The following is an 18,059-nucleotide window of genomic DNA, read 5'->3' on the forward strand; positions in this document are numbered from 1 at the left end:
CACCTGGAAGAGTGTCTGTTATGTAGTAGGATGCTTCACTTGCTGAATGGAGTTTCCTCGTGGCTCAGTGGGGTGAGGATCCGGTGTTGTCACTGCAGTGGCTCTGGTTATTGCAGTGACAAGGGTTCAATTCCTGGACCAGAAACTTCTGCATGTGGCCAAACAATAACAACAAAAATCTGCAGAATAGGATTTCCCCTCATGATGCAGTGGAAACAAATCTGACTAGGAAACATGAGGTTGCGGGTTTGATCCCTGGTCTTACTTAGTGGGTTAATGATCCGGCGTTGCTGTTAGCTGTAGTGTAGGTCGCAGACGCAGCTCGGATCTGGGTGTTGCTGTGACTCTGGCGTAGGCCAGTGGCTACAGCTCTGGTTGAACCTCTAGCCTGGGAACCTCCATATGCCACAGGTGCAGCTCTAAAAAAACCAAAAAAAACAAAAAAACAAACAAACAAAAAATTTTTTTAAATCTGCAGAATAAAGGAGTTGAACAAAAGGAGTGTGAACGGATGGAATGAAGGCTATAATGAAGGAAGGAAGGGGGAGGTTCCCTTTCTTTCGCAAACCACGAGGGTTGGGAGATTAAGTGAAAGGTCCATCCTAAATAGGCTGATTGGCCCTTCCAGGTTCCCCAGTACTGAGGTTTCCCTCAGATTTCCAGCCCTAAAAACCTGGGCAGTCCTGAACAAACTGGGAGGGGGGTGTTGGTAACCTATCTAAGCTAAGTAACAATTTCAACAGCAATAGTGATGGCCCATGACCTCTAAGGTCCTAGAGACCAGGCAGAGTTCTCCCGGTGGGGAAGGCTAGGTCAGGACTGGAATTCCTGTGAGTCAGGGCGGGGTTGAAGGCACACCCTGGGCCTGGCCTTGTCTGGGGGAGTCTGGGAAGGTTCTGGAGGAAATGAGACAGTGACACCAGAGGGAGGGAGGAGTCTAAGGAAGCAGGTGCCCTTGGCCTTGGGCCCAGGGTACCACCTGACCGGGGCTTACTCTGACATCCCTCCAATGTGGGGGGTGGGCACAGGGAGAAGTGGGATAGGGAACAGCTGTCTGTGAATCTGTCTCTGGTTGGCTGCCTGAGTCAGGGTTGGAGAATACCCTGGGGGGTCTCTGCAGAAAGGGGGAGGTGAACAGAGAGAGAAAAAGGGAGAGAATGAGGGGAGGGGACAAAGTGCTAGAGGCAGGGAGGGAGGGAGGGGGAGAGACAGGCAGAGCATTTCCTGAGACAATAGCTCTGACTGCGCCCTATGGGATGAAAGCTTAAAATAGCTTAAAATAGCTCCTAATGGGAGTTCCCGTCGTGGCGCAGTGGTTGACGAATCCGACTAGGAACCATAAGGTTGCGGGTTCGGTCCCTGCCCTTGCTCAGTGGGTTAACAACCCGGTGTTGCCGTGAGCTGTGGTGTAGTTCGCAGACGCGGCTCGGATCCTGCGTTGCTGTGGCTCTGGCGTAGGCCGGTGGCTACGGCTCTGATTCAACCCCTAGCCTGAGAACCTCCATATGCCGTGGGAGCGGCCCAAGAAATAGCAACAACAACAAAAAAAAAGACAAAAAAAAATAGCTCCTAGTGCTGGATCCTGGGAGCTGAGGCCATTGGCTCTCCTCCCTGGTTGGGGACGGGGGAGGGGCTCTGGACTTCACAGGCTGGGAAGGGTCGCTGAGCACTGAGCAGGGCGGAACAGGGACCCTTCTTCTCTCTGGGACCTCGAAGGCTGTGCTTAGCTGAGTCCCTCCTGGCCCTGTGAGTTGGGCTTATCTTCTGAGCCCCCTGCCCTCCCCGCTACACCATAACCCCTGCAACTTCCCAACATGTTCTCCCTACAAACAGGGTCATCTGTTTTTAAAAGCTTTGTGGGGCAAACATGCACATAAGTGCAGCATGGATGCTTTTTCAGAAAGAGATCGGCTCTGAGGAAGCCCCGCACCCTTAGGGAGCCAGCCTAGGTTGGGACTTCAGACCTATGAGTGCTACCCCATCTCCTCTTTCAGCTCTGGTCCCTCCCTGCTCAGTCCTTGTGAGCAGCCACCAGGAGGACTTGGGGACTGCTAGGCCGCACAGCTGTTAAAACTCCACCTGGGCTCCAAATAGCCTCCTGCCCCTTAGGTCTGCTCCTCTCTGACCTAGAGGCACTCACCTGGGAAGAGTGGCATCACCCACCCCTCCCCCCAAGAGGTTGTGACACTTAAGTGAGACACTGAAAGGACAAGCCTTTGGCTTTCTGGCTGGCACAGAGCAGGGGCTCAACTGTCATTAGTGTCTGCATCAGTGAGGGTGCTCCAGACAAACGGAATCCATAGTATGTGTGTATATATTACACAATGCACATGCATAAATATACACGTATAGAAAAATATACAAGTTTTGGAGTTCTTTTGTGGTGCTGTGGGTTAAGGATCCGGTGTTGTCACCGTTGTAGCTCAGGTTTGATCCCTGGCCCAGGAACTTCTGCATGGCTCAGGCTGGTCAAAAAAGCCAAAACCAAAACAAAACAAAATACAGGTGTGTATATATAGAGTATATATACAATACACACACACAAATATACATTATATATACACATACAAAACAACTAGTTTGTATCTATACATATACACATATAAACATATATAATATATACAACATACACAATACATACATATATAGACACATACACACACAAAAACAGTACATAGGTATAATATACATAGTATATATAATATACATATTTACAATATATAATATACATATTTACATATATAGTATACATATATACATATATAATATACACATACATATATACACACATATACACCTACATATAGAAATCTATACACATTTTATGTACTATATATATATACAGTCTATATTTCTATTATATATAATATATACACACATACATATGTACAATGTATATACACAATACACACCTGGGTATAAATATATGTATTTGTATACATCTATAAATACTTATACAGGTGTCTCTATATATAGCATATACACATATATACATATAATACCTATGCAACATATACAATACAGGTATACAACAATATACACATCTATGTATAAATTATACTGTATATATACACACCTATATTAAATGTATATATAGGTATGTATATATACAGTATATTAACATTTATAATATATACTATAAATACACATACATAAAATATAGAATATATACACACATATAGGTCTGTATATATACTATATGTAGTACTTATATATATACACAATATATATGCTCACACACATAAATGTACATACATAAGATACTGCACTATATATGCACATATACATACAAACATACCAACACAAATAAATAGGAGTGTATATATTCGGCATCTTTTTTTGGCCACACCCACAGCATGTGAAAGTTCCCAGGCCAGGGACTGAACACATGCTACAGCAGTGACCCAAGCTGCTTAGTGACAATGCTGAGTCTTTAACCTACTGTGCCACAAGGGAACTCTCTATTCAGTATTTATACATAAAATAAAAGACAGGAGGTTTTTGTTTGCTTGTTTTCTTTTCAGAGCCACTCCAGTGGCATATGGAAATTCCTGGGGTCAAATGATAGCTACAGCTGCTGGCGTATGCCATAGCCAGGTGTGAGCTACATCGGTGATCTACACCTAAGCTTGTCTCAAGGCCAAATCCTTAACTCACTGAGTGAGGCCAGGGATCAAACTGCATCCTTGTGGATACTAATATGGGTTTTAACCCACTTAGCCACAACAGGAATTCCAAAAAACTGTTGACTCATGTGACTCTGAGGCAGGCAAGTCAGAAATCTCCAGGGCAGGACTCCAGGCTGGAGACAAAGGAAGAGCTGGTGTTGCAGCTAGAGTCCAAAGGCCTTTGGAGGAAGAGTTCCCTCTTTCTAGGGGACCCTATTTTTTCCCTCTTTAATCCTTCAACTGATTACACGAGACCCACCGACACCATGAGGTTGGCAGTATCCTTCACACAAAAAAGACTGATTTAAATACTGATCTCTTCTGAAAAATACGTCCCTCGCCACACTTGGAACAACCTGTTTGCCGAGTCCCAGAGGAGCCACACATAAGATTAACTATCCCAGTGGCACTGACAATACTTCACTTTCATACTTTACTTTCCCCCTTGACTGTCGTCACTGCTATTCCAATTAAAATGGCAGCTTCATGCGGGCAGGGCATTTACTTATTGCCAGTACTGCGTGCCCAGGGTCTGGCGCCTAGTACAGACTCAACAAATGGCATCCTTGTGAGCAGAACCCAAGACTCTGGCTGTACCATTTAATGAGGAATTATAGTTTAATCACTACAGGGAGGGGGCTGGTTCCCCACCCCTCCACCCTCAGCCCCCACAGGGTCTCCCCACCGCCCCCCTTCGGGCTGGTGGGGGCGACCGAGGGCAGCCGAGGACGTGCGTGCGTGCGTGCGTGCGAGCGGGCGAGCCCAAGGGGCGGGGCGGCGGGGGGGGCGCGCGGCGTTGCGGGCGGGGCAGCGGGCGCGCGCCGCCGTCTCGCGCAGGGACCCCCCCCGCGCGCGCTCGGCGAGTGGTTCAGTCCTGCCCCCGGCTCATTGTGCTCGCTTCACGCCGGCCCAAGATGGCGGCGGCGCTGGAGGCCCCGGGCCTGTGATCACAAAGAGGGAGCCGGGGGCCGGACGGGAGCGCGGCGGCGGCGGCTGAGGCCCAGGCCAGGCCCCCTCCCCTCAGCCTCCCGCCTGCCCGCCCTCCTCCGCCCGTCCGCCCCGCCCCCGCCGGCGGCGCCCCGCCCCTCCCCCAACCGCCCGACTAGCATGGTGCGGCGGCCGCGCGCGCCGACATGGGGGAGAAGCTGGAGCTGAGGCTCAAGTCGCCCGTGGGGGCCGAGCCCGCCGTCTACCCGTGGCCGCTGCCGGTCTACGTGAGTGCCGCCCCTCCCCTCCCCTGCCGCCCCTCCCCCTGGACCCTCGGACCCCCGCCCCCCGCGGTGCTCACTGGGCCCACCGAGAAACTGAGCGACTCTAGTCCCCATACCCTCTTTGGGACCCCTCTTCCCGCCCCGCCGGGGTCCCCGCGGCCGTTTCCAGCCCTCGCGCGCAGGGCGGGCAGCGGGGAGCCCGGGCCAGCCCGGGGCGCAGACGCAGCCGCGGGAACCCCGCGCCTCCCAGGAGCGCCCGAGCCGGGCTGCCGTTGCCTCCGTAGGGCCGGGCACCCCCGTCGCTCTCGGGGCCTGGACCGCCAGCCCGCTTGCCTTCTCGTACTTTAGGATTTGACATGTAGGGTTTCTCTTTTCTGGTAGTTTATTTTTGGCGCTGTCATCGTGTTCATCTTTTTTATTTTTGACGACACCCTTTTTTCTTTCCTCTCTCCAGGCTTGTTTGTTTGTTTGTTTGTTTTAATTAGACATTTTGTTTCTCTAATCTTGAGTGGCAGGACTGGCCGGCTGGACCTTTGGAAAGGAGGCATTCTGTTCCCCGATCTTGAGTGGGTGGGCTGGCCAGACCCCTGGAGAAGAGGCATTCTGTCCCATAATTTGAGTGGGTGGGCTGGCCAGACCCCTGGAGAAGAGGCATTCTGTCCCATAATTTGAGTGGGTGGGTTGGCCAGACCCTTGGAAAGGAGGCATTCTGTCGCCTGTTCTTGAGTGGGCTTTGGAAAATGACAGGCTGAGCGGAAATTTACAAAGGCGTCCCCCGGTGATTCCGGAGATGCAGGGCGCGGGGTGGGTGCTTGGGCCTCTCGTCCCTGGTGGCGGCGTGTTGCGCGTGTCCGTGGCCCAGGGTCCACGCTTGGACTGGGCAGCGCGCCTTCGGGAGGGAAAAGCGCAGGAGGCGCCGTGGGCGGGCGCCTTTGGGGCGCCCTTTCGCGCGCTCGGCTTGCGGGGAAACCGGCCTCCAGGGGACCCAGCGGGGAAGCCCGCGCGCCCCGCCCCCCGCGCGCGCTCTGAATGTGTCAGTTTTTGGAAACGTCGCGGCGAGGGGCGGGTTCGAGACGCTGGGACCGCCCGGGAGCCGATGTTGGCTGCTGGCCCCGGTTCTCCGCGGTTCTCCGAGGTCGGAGGTTTCCAGCCTGCTGCGCGCACCGGCGCATTCTATTTTTGTGCTTCCTGCGCCCGGAGGCGCGGCTGTGCCCGGGCTCTGGCTTTTCCGGTTGGGCAGCTCCCAGTCGCCCAGGCGGGTGGCCTGAGCGATGGGCAGGGCAGGGAGGTGTCCCAGGGAACGGAAACTGAAAGTGGGGGAGAGCCTTCAAAACTCCAGCTGATCCACCTGCCTGCCCTGTTCCTGCACAAGTCGGGTGCTGGTTGGCTGGCCGGTGCGTTTTTCAAAATATAATTGTTTCTTTATCCTCAGTAGACATGAAGTAGAGTTCACATAGCACACAGTTCTAGGAGTTTTGACAGATCATCACCATCAGGCAGCAGAACAATTCCATTATCCCACCTGCTACTGGCCACTAGCCTCCTAGCCACTCATCTCTCTTTTTGGCATTTCCAGAAAGCCAGGTAAATAGAAGCAACAGCATGTAGCTTTTTGATTCTGGCTGCTTTTACTCAGCAAAACGTATCTCAGATTCAACTGTATTGTTGCTAATATCAGAAGTCACTTCTTTATCTTGCTGTGTTTCCATTTTACGTTTGTCCATTCCTTCACCTGTGGGTAGCAGGACTTGTGGGGTGATTGCAGTTTTGAAGGGATGGGGGAAAGCTGCTATAAATATCCTGGGGCAGGTTTCCATGTGAAGTTGAATATTCACCTCACTTGGGAAAATACTCGGAAGTGGGACTGGGGTCTTGGCTATTTGTACGTTTAATAAAAACACTTGGGCGTCTTAGAAATTGCTATGTGTGGGAGTTCCCATCGTGGCTCAGTGGTTAATGAATCCGACTAGGAACCAGGAGGTTGTGGGTTCGATCCCTGGCCTTGCTCAGTGGGTTAAGGATCTGATGTTGCCGTGAGCTGTGGCGTAGGTTGCAGACGCAGCTCAGATCCTGCATTGCTGTGGCTCTGGTGTAGGCTGGTGGCTACAGCTCCGATTCGACCCCTAGCCTGGGAACCTCCATATGCCGAGGGAGCGGCCCAAGAAATGGCAAAAAGACAAAAAAAAAAAATTGCTATGTTTGAGTATTGGAAGCGTTTAGAAAGCCACAATGGCCCAGCACTCAGGCACTTGAAACTAAGATGAAGTTCATCTGGAGGTGGTCGTGTTGTCCCCATCACCAACTTTTATTTGGGGCAGAGCGAAGCCACAGAGATTTGTAACTCTTGTAAATAAGGCCTCGTGTATCCAGGCCCTGGTTGGGACCTGGCTTTCTGGTGGCAGGTGGTTCTGAAGTGGAGAGTGTCTTTCCCCTGTTGGCTGGGTCTTTCTTGGCAGGGTGTGGGTGTACGCTGCTTGCCTGATGCTCCACCTGACGTCAGCAGCCATTCCTGCTGTGGCTGTTTCACTACCAGGCCAGTGGTCACAAGGACCCCGTGAAGTGCTTAGTGAGCCACAACCTTCCTCAGGCTTTATGGTGACATCTGCTACCCTTCTATGTCCCCCCTGAGGAATCTTGCTATCTCACGGGAAATGAGATGGCAGTGCTTTTTAAGAGTTCCTATTTTATGATGACTTGGTGATGAATACGTTAAGAAAATGGGCTACTTTCAGAAGCTCGACTTTTCAGAAGGTCAGATTACTCATGTGACCACACTTTTGAAATGACTGAGCTTGTTTGTTCATTGATTCATTCATTCTCCAAGTACCTCCGGAATAACTCACTGTGTTCCAGGGGACACAGAGGGTAGTAGACAATATTCTTAATCTCAAGAAACACAAACAAAGGATGGCTGGGAGGTAATCTATAAACATAGAAGTCCAGTAGAGGTGTATTATCAGGCATATATCAGCTGAGGTCCCAGAGGGAGGGGCTGGAGGCGGTGTGGGTGGCTTCTCTGAGGAGGGGACATCCACAGGGGGAAGTACAAGCAGCCACAACCGGCCACACACGGAAATGTCCAGCCTTGAAAACGGGCTTTAGCTCAGTTGACAAATAGGAGGGCGGGGGTATAGAGCGGGACTTGTTCGTCTGTGGCCGCGGGTTCCCTAATATCGACTTATAGCTCATGGTGGCATTTCTAAAGCAGGATGGCCCTTCTTTTGGTGCAAAAACGGAGTCTCAGCTCAGAGGGAGCAGGTGGTCTGGGCGAGAGCCTGCTAGGGTGTGCAGTGGTCCTTCCCTCTGTGACTCACCCAGGCTGTGGGTGTGGAACAGCCCAGGGTGACTGTCCCCGCCCCCGGCTTCCTCCTGAGAGCCCACGAGTCTCTGATGAATGCCCGCTGAGCAGTCATGCCCTTAACTCGGCTGTGAGTAGTAGCTGAAGTGGGCGGCTGGCCGAGTGAGCCATCCCTCCCTGTGACTCACGGAGTATTTTCTGATCTTACCTCTGCTGTGAGTCCTGCCTAATCCATCTAAGGTACAAGGCAGATTAACCCTTTGATGGCTTTCTTTGGGTGAAGTAGCCACCTTAAAAGAGGAAAGGATAGTCAGAAAAGTCTGATGTGTGTGGCTGTTAGCTTTGGTCCCCAAGAGCCAACTGCCGGCTGTGTACTGTTCCTGGTGGGGGGAGCCTGAGGCAGCCAGAACTTTTTGGATGTGTATTAGGGGAGGAGGTGACAGAGCTACAGGGGGCCTGCCCCCACCAGTCTCTCTTTTTTTTTCTTTCTTTTCTTTTTTTGTCTTTTTCTCTTTTTAGGGTCGCATCCACAGCACATGGAGGTTCCCAAGCTAGGGGTCCAATCAGAGCTACAGCTGCCAGCCTACACCACAGCCACAGCAACGACAGATCCTTAACCCACTGAGCAAGGCCAGGGATCGAACCCACAACCTTATGGTTCCTAGTCGGATTCGTTTCCACTATGCCATGATGGGAACTCCTCTTTTATTTCTTAATTAAACTTTTAATTTTGAGGTAATCATAGATTCTTGCTCAGCTATAAGAAATAACAGAGACATCCTGTGTTCTCTTTACTCAGCTTCTCCCAGTGGTGGTACCTTACAAAACTACATGATGATATAATTGGTTCTGGTATAGTCGAGATAGAGTGTTTTGGGGTCCACTTTTTGTGTGCGTGTGTGCCCTTGGCATGCGGAAGTTCCTGAGCCAAGGATTGAACCTACACCACAGCAGTGACCCAAGCTGCTGCAGTGACAATGCCAGATCCTTAACCACTGAGCCACCAGGGAACTCCAGGGGTCCGTCTTTGGATGCAGGGACCCACATGAGACACCAGCACGGCCTCAATGAACACTCGGGGTATTGCTCAATGCCACAGGCCTGAGAGACCTGGCTGGTGGGAACAGGAGGAACAGCTTGAAGGGACAGAGAAGGTGCCAAAGAGGCTTCCAGGCACCACCCTGAGGTGGAAAAAGGAACATGACTGTCATCCTATAGCCAAGCAGACAAGGCACAGGCACTGGGGAATACCGAGCAACAGGACCCCTAGGAGACAGAAAACAAGAAGGGGGGGAGAGGGGTTTCCTGTGTGGCCCCTCGGTGCCTCCCTCACCACCCGCCTTTGCTCCATCCTATAAACCCGTGAGAGGGAAACTTCTGGATGAAATATAAGGTTGTTATTAAAATAGCAAACTGGGGAGTTCCCGCCGTGGCTCAGCAGTTTATGAATCTGACTAGCATCCATGAGGATGAGGGTTCGATCCCTGGCCTCGCTCAGTGGGTTAAGGATCCGGCGTTGCTGTGAACTGTGATGTAGGTTGCAGATGCAGCTCAGATCTGGCACACTGGCAGCTACAGCTCCACCTGGACCCCTAGCCTAGGAACCTCCATATGCTGCGTGTGTGGCACTAAAAAGACAAAAAAAAATTTAGCAAACTGGGAGTTTCCTGGTGGTGCAGCAGGTTAAGGATCCAGTGTTGTCGCTGCTGTGGCAAGGGTTCAGTATGTGGCCTGGGAACTTCCACATGCCACAAGTACGGCCAAAAAAAAAAGCAAACTTACTCTACTGAGTTTTGAGATGTTTAAGTAGATTCAGACTGTGATGTTACATCCCTTAATGGAGGTTCACGTCACACATTTCCTCTCCTCAGAGCTGAGGCACGTGTGATTGTGCGGGAAAGGCGCTGTGTATTGAGCAGCCCTGAGCAGCTGTGTTGGTCTTCAGAGTGTGCCTCAGGCAGCAGGAAAGCTTTCCATCCAGGTCTGGGGTGGGGGGGGGCACGGGGCTGGCAGGGCAGGGCTGTGTGAGGGATACCAACCCTGCCAGAGCTGTTCTGTGTCTGAACTTGCAAGTCAGCATTTAGAACTTCACTTTAAGAGGATTTTAGACTTTCTGCAAAAACAGCGTGGTGTCCCTCCACACCCTCTGTCAGCCTCCAAGGGTGCCCTAATCAAAGCTGGGCAGTCACCCTGGAATAGGGATTCAGCCACTCCATGTCCCTGTCTGCTCTGGGACCCAGTCTGGGGTCCCCCATGGGCTCCCCTCATCTGCACAGTCCCTCTGTCTCTCAGGCAGCAGGCGTCTTTCATGACCTGGATGCTCTGAAGGGAACTGTCCAGTCATCTGTAGAGGCCCTAGTGTGGGTTTGTCCAGGCCCCAGGTTGAGATGTGTTTGCGTTCTCGACCAGAGTCCCCCAGACATGGGGCTGTGTCCATGGCATGTCGTCTCTGGGGCCCTAGTGCTGGTGGGCCTCATTGTTGATGGGGTTGATCTTGGCCCCTGGGAGGGTTATGTCCCTCTACTGTGAAATCCCTACTCATCCCTCTTACCTGGGAGAGGTAGGTGGAGGCCCACAGGTGACCTGTCCTTGGATGTTGGCCTGCTGACCTCCACATCCCTCAGCAGATTCCCCACCTCACAGCACTTTCTTCATCCTCCGCCTCACTCCTCTTGTATTTGCTAGAGCACTTCTGGGAAAGACCTGCCCCTTCTCTCCATTTACTTACATGTTTACAGGGTCAGTAGGGACCCACAGGTTGCAGTTCAGCCTGATGTGACTGTCAGCCTCGGAGAGTGCCTTCAGGGTGCTCCTGGGTCCCGGGCATGCCTGTGTCCGTTTGTGGGGCCCCTCCTTCTTTTCAGTACCTGGGGTGTTCCAGGCCCGTCTGGGATCTCTGGCCCAGCCCTGGGGTCAGCGTTTCTTCGAGGAGCCTGGATCCTTTCAAAGCATTGTAGAGGAGAAATGAGTGCTGGCTTGAAGTTTCTGGAACCAGGATTTAAAACAAACATGCTGTAAATCATAATTAAAAAATAAAAAAGTGACTAAAAAAAAATAAAAATAAAAAATAAATAAAACAGACATGCACGGGAGGTCCTTCTGCCCAGCCCTTCCAGCACACCAGGACCAGTGGCTACTCTGGGTTCCGCTTGGGGGTGTTCTGGCACCTGAGTTCAGAGCCTAAGGGTCCTGCCCTGGGTTCCTGGGCCAGCCTGGGAGAGTGCATTTTGTAACTGTTGAGCCATGGCTTGCTGGCACTGGGTAAAACTCCACATTCCTAGCTGCCACCTTTGGTTGGACTTTGCTTTTCCACCTGTGCCCTCCTCCCTCCTCTCAGCAGGCTCCTGTCACCTGCCTCCCCTCTTAGTCACTGTATGAACCCAGGCTCCTGCCTGCATCCTGGGGGTCTTTGTCTTATTCTGCTTGGACTGCAGCGTGTGTGGCTTAAACTGCAGACTTTGCTTTCCCACCATCCTACAAGCTGGAGTCTGAGGTCAGGGTCCTGGTGGCATGGCAAGTTCCTGGTGAGGCCGCCTTCCTGCTGCGTCACTTTCTCTCTTTACCAGGACACTAATCCCAGCAGGGGGCCTACCCTCATGACCTCATCTAACCTTAATCCCTCTCAAAGTTCCCTCCCCCCTGGGGTTAGGGCTTCCTTGGATTTTGGGGACAAACAGTCTGCCTCCTTGTCTTACCATCTGGCCCTCCAGCAGCATGGGGTGCTTCTGTGTTGCATCTTTGGTCAGTTTCCTTTTTCTCCAAGTTTTTGCCTGAGACCTGGCTCTCTTGGCCTCCTGCTCCCCACTGGTAGCGCCCCAGTGTAGGCGCTGATTCAGTGTTCTCTTCTTTCCATCACCCTACAAGGCCGGTTCCCATCCCGCAGACTTGGGCCGTGGTCTGGCCTGTCCTCAGGTGCAGCCTATGGGGCTGGCTTCTACCACCTTCCTGGGGCTTGCAGGGGCCTGCAGACATCTTGGGCTGACCGTGGATGTGGCTCATGTGCTGCTTTCTGACACTCTGGGCTCCCCACCCCATGCCCTGCCCATGTTTTTATTTTTCTATGAAAACCTCTCCCCTCCATCTTCAGCCCCTGCTCATTCTCCCTAGTGAGTGGGTGCTCCCCAGTGGGGCCCAGGCCACGGGACCCTCTGCTGATCGATCACCCACTAGGCTTCTCAGCCCCAGACCGGGAGCCCTCTGCACCATATCCCTTTACACTCCTCCAGCCAAACCTCTGCTCTCTAAGCCTTGCCAATGAGACAGGCAGACAAACAGACCTCCTGCCACGTTGCCTCTCCCCCTGCCTTTGCCTTTTCCCATGTGCTTCTCCATCTTGCAAAACCTGGTTCCTGTGTCACTTTGCTATGGGCCCAGCGCAGTGCTGCTGGAGGGGCCTTGGAGGCTGCCCTGGGTCTGTACTCGGCCCCAGGAGCCCTTTGTCCTACTTGCTGTGGCCTTCAGGACCATGTGAGGAGCGCTGGGGACCCTACCCCAGGGCCTCCAGGGAAGAGGCCAGCACCCCCACTGCAGGGAGTACCCTCTGCAGCTGCTTGGGAGTGGGGATGGCAGACAAGGGTCCCTTTGCCCCCCTTGCACCTCCTGGGTGCTTCCCCCCTCCCCTCCACCACCCCCTCCAGCAGGCAGTGATAGAGTGTGGTCCCTGCTTTCTTCAGGCCGTGGTTCTCAGAGCAGGACCCTGGGCCAGCAGCATCCACAGCAGCTAGGACTTAGGAATGCAGGTTCCTTGGGCCCAGACCTGCCAACTCTGAACCTTTGTGTTTTGGCGGCCCAGGACTCTCATGGGCCTCCAGGGGTTCTGATGCTTGTCCCACTCTGAAGACCCTGCCTCAGAGGAACCCTGGGTTCTGTGGTTTTCCTCAGTGACTGTGGGAAGAGGAGGATGGAGTGGGTGGGTCTAAGAGTGCCTGCCTACCCAGCCCACCTCCTCCTTCCTGGTCTCTGTCCTCTGCTTCTCATTGTGCCCTCTGGGGACAGAGATCTCTAGACAGCCTGCAACTCTTAGCATGAACCGGTGGGGATTGGTACCTGGCAGAGGGTACTAGGAGGCCATCCGGTCCAGACACCTCACGTGGGACTAGGGCCCATAGGCATGAGCCAGGGCAGAGCCAGACTGCGTCCCGATCTGCAGGCATCTGGGTGGAGTCCTGTTCCCAAGTCTGTCCTCATGGTGAGGGACGAAGCTGGGCAGATGCTTAGTGGGACACCCGGACCCCCACCCCCATCCCTCCCCTCTGCATGGGAGTCTGTGCCGGGCGGACTTGAACTGGGGAGGGGATGGATTTAGTGTCATCTCTCAGGCCTGATAACAGTCTCTGTACAGGATTCTTTTTTGGTGGGATTGGTTGTGCTTATTGCAGTCGTTTTCCCGTCACCCCAGCTCTCCTGGTTAGCAGCTTTCTGCTAAACAGAGTTCTGTGTGAAAGAACCCCTGAGCTGCTTTTTGTGGATGCTATGATGTGGTCAGTAGAAGAGCATGGTTATTCATTGACTCAGCGAGCAGCCAGTACTGGCTGGGAATGTGGGCCATGAAGGGGGAGGCATGGAGTATCCTCTGTAAGGAGACGAGGGCTGGGCCTTAAACCTGGGTTCCAGGGCTCCCCCAGGGAGAAGCCCTGGGGTGCTCATAAATTCAGGCTTCCTTGTGCTGTTCTCCATCAGATCTTCCTGGGTCTGCTTCTGGCATCTCTGTTCCAAAGGTCTGTGAAGCAGTAAGAAGAGGCCCAGCCAAGAAGTTGTGAGAGCTTCTGAATCATTGATGGTGATGGAGCATCTTAAATTATACATCTCAGGACAGTCGATGGAAGCATTGTAAACTCTCTTCTCACTTTCTGGTTCTAAAGCCAGGAAGACTGGGGTTCATCTCAGAGCTGAGACCAAATTCCAGGCTTCACTCTTCCCCGGTCTGCATGATTTAGTCTAAGATGCAGTAACTCAGCAAGGCTTCTACCTGCCGGCTATGGGACCCCTTCAGCCCGAGCAAGAGGAATGTGGCTTCCCATAGGGACCGAATGAGGACTGTGGCCTGGAGCGGGCACAGGCCTGCCAGGCAGCGACTGCTCCAGCTGACTGGGCTTGTGCCTGCACCCAGTGTATGCACATGGGCCTTTTTACAGAGCCCGCGCCATTTGTGACTTCATGGTGCTGACTGGAATCAGACTTCTTGAATCCAACTTTTCTGGTTACTGTCACGCCTTCCTGCTACTCTAAAACTTGTTCTTATGGGGAGTTCCCATGTGGCTCAGTGGTAACAACCTGGACTGGTATCCTGAGGATGTGGGTTCAATCCCTGGTCTCACTCAGTGGGTTAAGGATCCGGCATTGCCATGAGCTGTGGTGTAGGTCGCAGACATGGCTCAGATCCCAAGTTGCTGTGACTGTGGCTTGGGGCTGCAGCTATAGGTCCGTTTCAACCCCTAGCCTGGGAACTTCATATGCCACAGGTACGGCCCTAAAAAACAAGCAAAAAAACAAAAAAAAGCTTGTTCTTGTGGGCTCTGCTCTTGGAGTAGTTTATTAGCCTTAACACAGAGCATGTATTGTTTTTTCTATTGCTGCATAACAAACTAACCCCAGATTTAGCAACTTAAAGCAACACACATTTATTGTCTCTCCCAGTTAAGAACAGATGAGCGGTGGTTCTGGCTCGGACTTGATCATGAGGTTGCAGTAGAGGCACTAGCCTCATCTGAAGGCCGGGCAGGGCTGGCGTTGCGTCTTCCAGGACGGCCCCTCACGTGGCCACTCTCCCTGCGCACCTCCCATGGCACTGCATGAGCCTCCTCACTCCATGGCAGCCAGCTTCCCTCAGAATGAGTGTGATTCAGAGTTCCTGTCGTGGTTCAGAGGTGAAAACAAACCCAGCTAGTATCAATCCCTGGCCTCACTCAGTGGGTTAAGGATCCGGCGTTGCCATGAGCTGTGGTGTAGGTCGCAGTTGAGCCTTTGATCCTGAATTGCTGTGGTGTAGGCCAGCAGCTGCAGCTCTCATTTGACCCCTTGCCTGGGAACTTCCATATGCTGCAGGTGCAGCCCTTTAAAAAAAAAAAAAAATGTGATTTGAGATCAAGTCGGTGGACAGTTCTAGACTAACTATCCTCGTCACCCTGTAACCACTTCATCACCTAGTTATGCTTTGCTGTGTGAGTTTGTCTCCTCAGTAGACCTTGCAACATGGCATCTTCTCTGCTTTGTTGGGTCAGTGGTATGGGAACCATACCAAATTTCTTCTAGGACTGTGCATCTAGACTCACTAAATGTTTCTTTTTCTGCCTTGCCTTTTTTTTTTTTTTCAATTTTGTTCCTTTTTTTTTCAATAACCCCAAAACTTTTTTATTTTATATCTGAGTTCATGATGTCACAGTCTAATTACAGAAATATAGACTTCTGCTTCCTCAAACACCACATCTAGTCAGCATTCATTACAACTAACTTTTTTTTTATTACTAAGTGAATTTTATTACTAGATTCACTGAATGTTTCTGACCAGCAACACAGTAGATTAGCCATGGGAGTGTCTTATATACTCAGTATTTTTTTACTGGGGGGGTGTGCTTTTAATGATAGTTGACATTTAATCCGATAGACTTTATTGGTGTTGTTAATAGCTTTTTTGAGGTTCAGTAACCATACCGTACAACTCATTCACCTGAGTGTGCAGTTCACTGATTTGTGGTGTATTCACTGGGTCAATCATCACTGCTACCAAATTTAGAACATTCCGTCATCACAAGAGGAAACCTCTTCCCTATCAGCAGTCACCCCATCCTCTCCACAGCCCCTGACACCCAGGAGTCCATTCTGTCTCTGTGGATGTGTCTGTTCTGGACGTTTCCCATCCATGGAGTCACACACTCTGTGTCCTTCTGTGTCTGCTTCTCTCAGCATCATGGTCTCAAAAAGTCCATCCATGTGGTAGGCTTGTCAGTTCTTCTCTCCTTTTCAGACTGAATGATGCTTCCATTTGAGGAGGGACCACATTTGTTTATTCTTTCATATGTTGATGAGTATGGGTGGTTTCCACCTTTTGGCTGTTGAGATCCAAAGCCAACTCATTAGTGTTCGGGGTTTTGTATGGATGTATATTCTCATTTCTCTTGGGCAGACATCTGGGAGAGGAGTTGCTCAGTCATATGGTAACTCTCTTTTCAACCTTTGAGGAGCTCCCAGACTTTTCCAAACCCAGCTGGGCCCAGTGTCTTCTGACATCTGCCACAAGGTGTCAGGGCTGATTGTGTCCCTCAGTGATTTCTGGGTCAGCAGTGGTGCTGATGCTGTGGGTTGGGTGGCTCACCTTGGGAACCTCTGGTCTATATGGCTCCATCTCCCACACTGGACTTGTCTGAGTAATAAGAGTTCAATTAATATTTACTGCTCGATCCTTAGTAAGTTGGAGGATATTATTAAGAACAATAGAAGATTAGTTTTTTTCTTTGTCCTAAAAAAAAATAAATAATAAGATTTTTGGGGAGTTACTGCTGTGGCACAATGGGCTAAAAATCTGACTGCAGGAGTTCGGTTGTGGCTCAGTGGGTTAAAAACCCGACTAGTATATATGAGGATATGGGTTTGATCCCCGGCCCCACTCAGTGGGTTAAGGATCCGGCATTGCCATGTGCTGTGGTGTAGGTTTCAGATGCAGCTTGGATCTGGCATTGCTGTAACTGTGGCATAGTCCAGCAACTGCAGCTCAAATTGGACCCCTAGCCTGGCAACTTCCATGTGCCGCAGGTGTGGCCCTAAAAAAAAAAAAGAATCTGACTGCAGTGTCTTGGATCGCTATAGAGGTTCATGTTTAATCCCTGGCCTGGCACAGTGGTTTAAAGGATTGGTGTTGCTGCAGCTGCAATGTAGGTCGCAGGTGTGGCTCAGATTCAATTCCTGGCCCAGGAACTTCCGTATGCTAAGGATATAGCCATAAAATTTAAAAAATAAAAAGATTTTGGGCAAAAGGTCACATATTGTAATTCTACTTATGTGAAACATCCAGAACAGACAATTCCGCAGAGACAGGGAGTGGGTTAGTGTTGTCAGAGTCTGGGGAGAGGGTTGGAGCATGTCTGCTAAAGGAGATGGGGCTTCTTTTGGGGTGATGGAATGTTCCAGAATTAGATAGAGGTATAATTATACAACCCTGAATGTATTAAAAAAAAAAAAAAAACCACCGAATTGTAGACTTCTTTTGTGGCACAGCAGGTTAAGGATCTGGCATTGTCACTGGCACAGCCGGGATCACTGCTATGGTGCGGGTTTGATTCCTGGCCAGGGAACTTCCACATGCCATGGGTGTGGCAAAAAAAAAACAAAAGCAAAAAAACAAAACTGAATTGTGTACCTGAAACAAGGGGGTCCGTTCTGTGTGAATTATATCTCACTAGACCTGTTGAGGCTTAGGATGCAAAAGGTGTTTCATGATTGTTTTGACCTTAGGAAACGCTGGACTATGTGGGGCACTGTCCTAGGCCCTTCCTGGCACCTGTGCAGTGGCCCCAAGGGGTCTCTGCCTGAGTTGCTGTTCCTCTGTTGTGAAGCGGTGGAGATGGCCTGGGCTGAGAGGTGTAGGTCACTGTCCTGGTGCAGAGCTGGTAGCTCTGGGCTTATCAGCTCACTTCCAGCCACTGCTCATCTTCACGGCCCCCTCCTCTCACTGTAGGAGGAACCTTCACTTTACCAAGTGGAGGGAAGGTGCAGTCTAGAGTTAGGCACCTCCAAGCCAAGCATCCTAACCTAGTTTCTGCAAGGTCTTGGGTTAAGTGGCTGGGGAGACCCCAGTGAAAGGCCAGAGTGACCTCTAGGCATCCTCCTTGGGGAAAGAGGCCAGGCCAGCCCCCTCACCATGGAGCCCAGTGAGGCCTGGCAAGGGCA

General features: G+C 51.5%; 1 protein-coding gene across 6 annotated transcripts in view; it reads left to right on the plus strand.

The window, feature by feature from the left end:
* The first annotated feature begins 4,583 nt into the window (after window positions 1-4,583).
* Window positions 4,584-18,059, plus strand: part of DOT1L (DOT1 like histone lysine methyltransferase) — a 62,416-nt gene continuing 48,940 nt past the window's right edge. For 3 of the 6 annotated variants that reach the window (XM_047777627.1, XM_047777628.1, XM_047777629.1), the window contains exon 1: window positions 4,584-4,882. In XM_047777627.1, the coding sequence (XP_047633583.1) occupies window positions 4,802-4,882 (81 nt within the window). In that variant the 5' untranslated portion in view covers window positions 4,584-4,801. The remainder of the gene's footprint in view (window positions 4,883-18,059) is intronic. The other 3 variants (XM_047777631.1, XM_047777632.1, XM_047777633.1) reach the window with 3 other exon arrangements.

This window comes from Phacochoerus africanus, chromosome 4 (assembly GCF_016906955.1).
Source record: "Phacochoerus africanus isolate WHEZ1 chromosome 4, ROS_Pafr_v1, whole genome shotgun sequence".
In the NCBI taxonomy this organism is placed as follows: Eukaryota; Metazoa; Chordata; class Mammalia; order Artiodactyla; family Suidae; genus Phacochoerus; species Phacochoerus africanus.